The sequence below is a fragment of the Micropterus dolomieu genome, linkage group LG15 (assembly GCF_021292245.1).
Source record: "Micropterus dolomieu isolate WLL.071019.BEF.003 ecotype Adirondacks linkage group LG15, ASM2129224v1, whole genome shotgun sequence".
NCBI classification, from domain to species: domain Eukaryota; kingdom Metazoa; phylum Chordata; class Actinopteri; order Centrarchiformes; family Centrarchidae; genus Micropterus; species Micropterus dolomieu.
In genome coordinates this window covers 2,792,344-2,798,123 of record NC_060164.1, presented here as the reverse complement: position 1 = coordinate 2,798,123, position 5,780 = coordinate 2,792,344, and the positions used below count along the sequence as shown (strand labels likewise).

The window sequence follows — 5,780 nt, the reverse complement described above, 5'->3', positions numbered from 1 at the left end:
AGATCCTCAGACCCCTTGTGAGACCATATGCTGGTGCGGTTGGCCCTGGGTTCCTCCTAATGCAACACAATGCTAGACCTCATGTGGCTGGAGTGTGTCAGTAGTTCCTGCAAGAGGAAGGCATTGATGCTATGGACTGGCCCGCCCGTTCCCCAGACCTGAATCCAATTGAGCACATCTGGGACATCATGTCTCGCTCCATCCACCAACGGCACGTTGCACCACAGACTGTCCAGGAGTTGGCGGATGCTTTAGTCCAGGTCTGGGAGGAGATCCCTCAGGAGACCATCCGCCACCTCATCAGGAGCATGCCCAGGCGTTGTAGGGAGGTCATACAGGCATGTGGGGGCCACACACACTACTGAGCATCATTTTGACTTGTTTTAAGGACATTACATCAAAGTTGGATCGGCCTGTAGTGTGGTTTTCCACTTTGATTTTGAGTGTGACTCCAAATCCAGACCTCCATGTGTTGATAAATTTGATTTCCATTGATAATTTTTGTGTGATTTTGTTGTCAGCACAACTATGTAAAGAAAGGAGTATTTAATGAGATTATTTCATTCATTCAGATCTAGGATGTGTTATTTTAGTGTTCCCTTTATTTTTTTGAGCAGTGTATTAAAATATTTTAACTGCTCATTTTGTCGTTACCGCTCCTCCACTGATATACATGGCATTAGCTTTGTGGCTAATTTAGCAACGGGCAGTGTTAGCTGCTGAAAGTGATGTTAGAGAATATTTAGGAGTGATGAACTAGGGAGAAATGACCAACTCACCGGTAACACAGCCACTCTCCGTGTTGTTTCTACATGCTCCAGTTTGCTCCAGTCAGCGGACTGTTTTCTTTTGTGGTTTTCCTGGTGTGGCAGTGATGTTAACAGTGGAGCTGCAAAGTGCCCTCTGGTGGACAAACTGTGCAACCCTCATGACATGAGTGAAGGATCTGTCTCTGTTTCTTTTTCAATAGTCATATATCAGCTGTTATAAACGTGATGCCGATATGAGATGATCCTAATGGGGTTCCCAGCCCTGGTTGTACTCAAGGACAGGCTTCATTAACCTCTGCATGAAAAATGGTTGCGGTCTTGTCTTCAAGAACTGGGAAAACTGCTGCTCCACCTTGTTAAACTATAATGCAACAAGTTATGTCATGTCTCTGTCAAGAGTAGAGATGCACTGATTTACTGGAAGTTGACGTTTTTCAGCTTGATCAGCCATGACCGTTGACAGTCAGCTGATCAGTTTCACATGATGTTTCACGTCAAGCACACAATGACACAGGCAGTAAAAGACTACAGTCACAAACATACACACATGCTAATACATGGCGTCGGCGTGGAACTTCTTCACTGCGAGCAAAAAAGACACAATGCTTGCAATTTGTATATAGCTGTACGGCCAAAACAAGCCGTGTTTCCCCGCACAGATGTTACTTGGGCGGACTGCCCGGGTGTACTATCAGCACAAACACTGAGAACTAGCACGGTGGATATTTTAAAACATGGACCAGGTAGAGCAACAGTAAACACACCGCTGAAATGTCATTCAATATCACACTGGTCTCCATCATTGGCGACGACATTAATAACAAGCCTCCTCCACACGCAGTTCACCTGCTGCTGTGAATATGGAATCGCGAGTGGAAAAATCGAGTTGTGTTTCTTGGGCGACTTTATAAAACTGCTGAGGATGAAAGTCAACAGAGCAGACGGAAACAGGGAGAGAGAGACAGGCGTGTGTCTGAAGGGAAAAGCAAGGTGAGCAGATTAAAATCATTCAAGAGTTAACACTAAAATAAGTACAATTAAAATGTAATATACAAATATTGTAGAAACATTACTTTAACAAACGCTTGTTCAAACGGGCAGCACCCAGTTCCCAGTTCAAAAACAAATTAATCACAACTCGATTTATTAATTTGATCAGTCTCTTCAGAAAGAATGTAATTCTTTTGATGGATTGACCTTGTCCTCTTCTTCAAAGAAAACATACAGACAACTTCTAAGGGATTAAATTAGGGTATTTATAGCTAAATACCTAATAAATGAGGATTAATAAGGAAAAGAAACAAATCCAACTTCAAAACGGCAGTCCACAAACCAACGGGTGACGTCACGATGACTACGTCCACTTATGTACAGTCTATGCTTGTTTCAGACAGAGGCTGAAATGAAGGCCTATATGAAGAAAAATGATTCATTAAATCATGCAAAGCTGCCATACAGGAGTCACGAAACTACAATATAGGACTAGAAAAGCAGTATAATAGGTCTCCTTTAACCAGCTGGGGGTGGGGGGTAACATGCATTAATAGGCTACAGCGTACCTACAGCTTAGATTTGACGCAGAAGTATAAATTGACCCTTAGAGGAGGTCTGTTCACCTCGTAAACTCTGCTGTGTGAATGTGAGATGTGTGTTGTAATCAATACAATATACTATTTGGGATCCTAATAAAGAAAGGAGGAAGGAAAGAATTTTCTATTAAAGAAAGTTAGAAATTTTTTTTGAATGCAGTCAGTTAAATTTCTTAAAGAAAGAAAATTAGAATCGGCAGGTCAGAAAAATCGGAAATCCGAATTGGCCCAAGAAAATTGCCATCAGTTCATTTCTATTAAATAGTCAACATGTTGGGCCCTTTTTCTGGGGCAGAAACCATCATAAATAGTCATATGGATACATATTTAAATCAGCCATTTCTCATTTTATGCGGAATATACTTAGTAAAGTGATATACATACTAGAAATGGTTGGTTTTATAGCACACATTCAACCTAATACATCACAAGAGTGAGCATTCAAGTATCAAATTAGACTCAAATAATCTTGCAAATGATGTCTTTTTTTTTTCTCTGTCCAGGATGAAGAACAGGACCCATTACTCAACAGCTTTGGCCACCTCAAGGAAATACTCAACAACATAAAAGGTAAGTGGGCCCGTGGTGATGTAAGTCAGAATCAGGAGCTTTATTGCCATGTAGTGTTTTACACATACGAGGAATTTGCTTTGGTGATAAGGTGGTACATGCAGACAGACATACAGTTGACCTCAGTAAATGTAGAAAATAGGGCTTGGGCACGTTAACTCATTATTATCGCGTTAACGCATTAATTAATTGATGCAGACAATTATTTTATTTAATGATAACGCAGTTTACTTTCAAAATTAATTATTTTGAAAGTCTGTTGCTCACTGGCTCTGAATACACATAGGCCAACAGTCAAATCATGGGTCACAGGAGGGGTGGGATGTTGATCAACCTGCAAATCACCCACCCAAACAAGCAGTGGAGGGAGGCTTCGGCACGATGCAGGGGAGAGTAAAGACCGCTCCGTGAGTAAACGGCAGGCGCCCTATTGAGAGTAACCATGGCAAGGGCTAGATAAAGGGTAATGCCCTGGCAGTGGCAAATAGCTTTGGTTTAAAATTTGATTTGATTACATTAATGTTTAATTTGAGATTTACAAGAAATGTTTTATTGCTACTGTGTAAAGGGAATACTGCTGATAAAAAGCACCTTATTTGTTTAAAGTGTTTACAAACCACATGTTATTGCACTTTTGTGTATTTAGCAGTATATTTAAATTAAAAGTGCGCAATACAGTACTTTAGAATTCATTGTTCAATTTTGTGCGTAACAATGCGATTAATCGCGATTAAAAATTTTTATCGTTGCCCAGCACTAGTAGAAATGTATAAATATGGAGTTAGTCAAGAATGATAAAAGAATATAGTATTAATATATAAAAGTATTTGCAGAGAAAGAACAATGTGGCAAATATTTACATATGCCTTACTCCGGTTTGTGTTGTGACGTATTCGGTGCTTAAAGTTCTCTGGCACAGTGCGGGGCGTTTTCGTATTCGACAATATATAATCATGTCCGTGGAAAATGTTGCGTATATAACAGTCGTGTTATATGTGTGTAAAGCGTCAGTCCTCTGCACAATCTCTGTCAGTGTATGCACAGAAGAAGGGACTGGCACTTCTTGACTACGTGGACACTCATTGGCTATTGTAGGCCGTGGGCAGGACATCAGATTTTCTGTTGGGTCAATTAAGGTGTCACTCAAAAGGTTAAGGTGTACCGTGTTTTTTTGTTTACATGCTAACTGTAGTTAAACCATGTAACAGCAATCAGTCCGTGTGTATTTACTGATATAAAAATGCGCTTTGGACTAAATCTTTTACTGGATTGGATCGTCTGGACCTTTGCCAACATAACAAGGCCAGTTTTGTCGGTATGTAATCCATCGATAGGCTACAGCTTTTCTGGTAACTGGCGTCAATTTTGATTATTAGCAGTGCTTAAAGTACTTCTTCTTTTTACTCTTTGGCGTAGTGGGACTTTTCTTGGGTACAGGTGTTCTCTCTCATATCAGGTTCTCTGGGCACTATGTGACGTTCCCCTGTTCCTGTTCTCGCCACCTCCTAATCTCTTGGTAGAAACGGAGGTGAAAAAAGCTTGGGTGCCTTTCATGCAGTAGTGTGCGTAAAGTTGCTCATCAGCGTAGCTCTTCGTGAACCGACTAGTCACAGTCTGGAGGTGGCGGGACACTAAAAAAAGTTTGATGCGCGACTACAAACTTTTGAAATGTTGAACTTGTTGTTCTGCATCACGTTTAGAAAGAATAAAAACTCTGTATCAGACCCTTCTCCTTCTCCTCCTCTCTTGTTGTTCACTGCCTGCCGGTAACGTTACCTGGTCGAAGGAGGAGCGGCTGGTTTGTCTCAGCCAGCAGCTGAGTTTACAACAATGTGCCACATTTTAAGACTACAGACCAGTCTGTGCTCCAGACGGAAAGCTTTCTATTTAGCTTGTTTTTAACATTTGACTAATGCCAAGCTAATGTTAGCTGTGCTTGTTTACATACAGGTGCTGGTCATATAATTAGAATATCATCAAAAAGTTTATTTATTTCAGTAGTTCCATTCAAAAAGTGAAACTTGGATATTATGTTCATTCATTACACACAGACTGATATATTTCTTGTTTATTTCATTTAATTGTGATGATTAAAACTGACAACTAATGAAAATCCCAAATTTTCTGAACTTTTGATGAACTTTTTGATGATATTCTAATTATATGACCAGCACCTGTAACATACAGGATGACAGACTGAGGACAGATGATTAAATTAACCTTTTCTACATGTTTACCTTACACACAGGTGTATTGATAAAGTATTTTCCTTTTACTAGCAAAGGTTTTATTGCATGTACGTACAGTAACGAGAGTAGCCGTCCGCAACTCGAGTAGGTTGGCGCTAACTTAACTTCACAGTCTCTATCCAGCGAAGGTTAAAATCAAGGGCAACTGGACTTGGTTGAAGATACTGGAAGACGTTTCGTCCCTCATCCAAAGGACTTCTTCAGTTCTGACTGACTGGCAGGGAAACTCAGCTATTTAACCTCAGTGGGGTCGTTGGCCCGGGTCATCGATACCGCTGGTTCGTTAGTGTTCCTTGTTGCTGTGACGACAGTCGTTACAGTCGTTAAGACTACCTGTGGCCAAGACTGAACGACCATCGTTGGTATCTTCACCTGAGGCCAATAGGTTACGTTTGTTGAGTTTCCTGGGAAGTGATGAAAGGACAGCAGTGTAATACTGCGCTTCAGGGCTATCATTGCAAACATTAGTTGTCTTATCCATCGCGTTTCAAGTTAAATCAGATTTGACGCTTGAGACACAATGTTACAGACCAGCAGTATCGATAAGCTTGGACCTTATTGATTTTGGGGTTTTGAGAAATGTTGGAACCGGGTCCTTGCAA

The 5,780-nt window shown here is 40.8% G+C and overlaps 1 protein-coding gene across 5 annotated transcripts in view; it reads left to right on the top strand.

Annotated features, from left to right (window-relative positions):
• The window catches only part of gbf1 (golgi brefeldin A resistant guanine nucleotide exchange factor 1), a 129,532-nt gene that overhangs the window by 11,384 nt on the left and 112,368 nt on the right, over nucleotides 1-5,780 (top strand). For 4 of the 5 annotated variants that reach the window (XM_046070373.1, XM_046070374.1, XM_046070370.1 and 1 more), the window contains exon 3: nucleotides 2,863-2,929. In XM_046070373.1, coding sequence (XP_045926329.1) covers nucleotides 2,863-2,929 — 67 coding nt within the window. Of the gene's footprint in view, nucleotides 1-2,862; nucleotides 2,930-5,780 lie in introns of those variants that run through there. The other variant, XM_046070375.1, reaches the window with a different exon arrangement.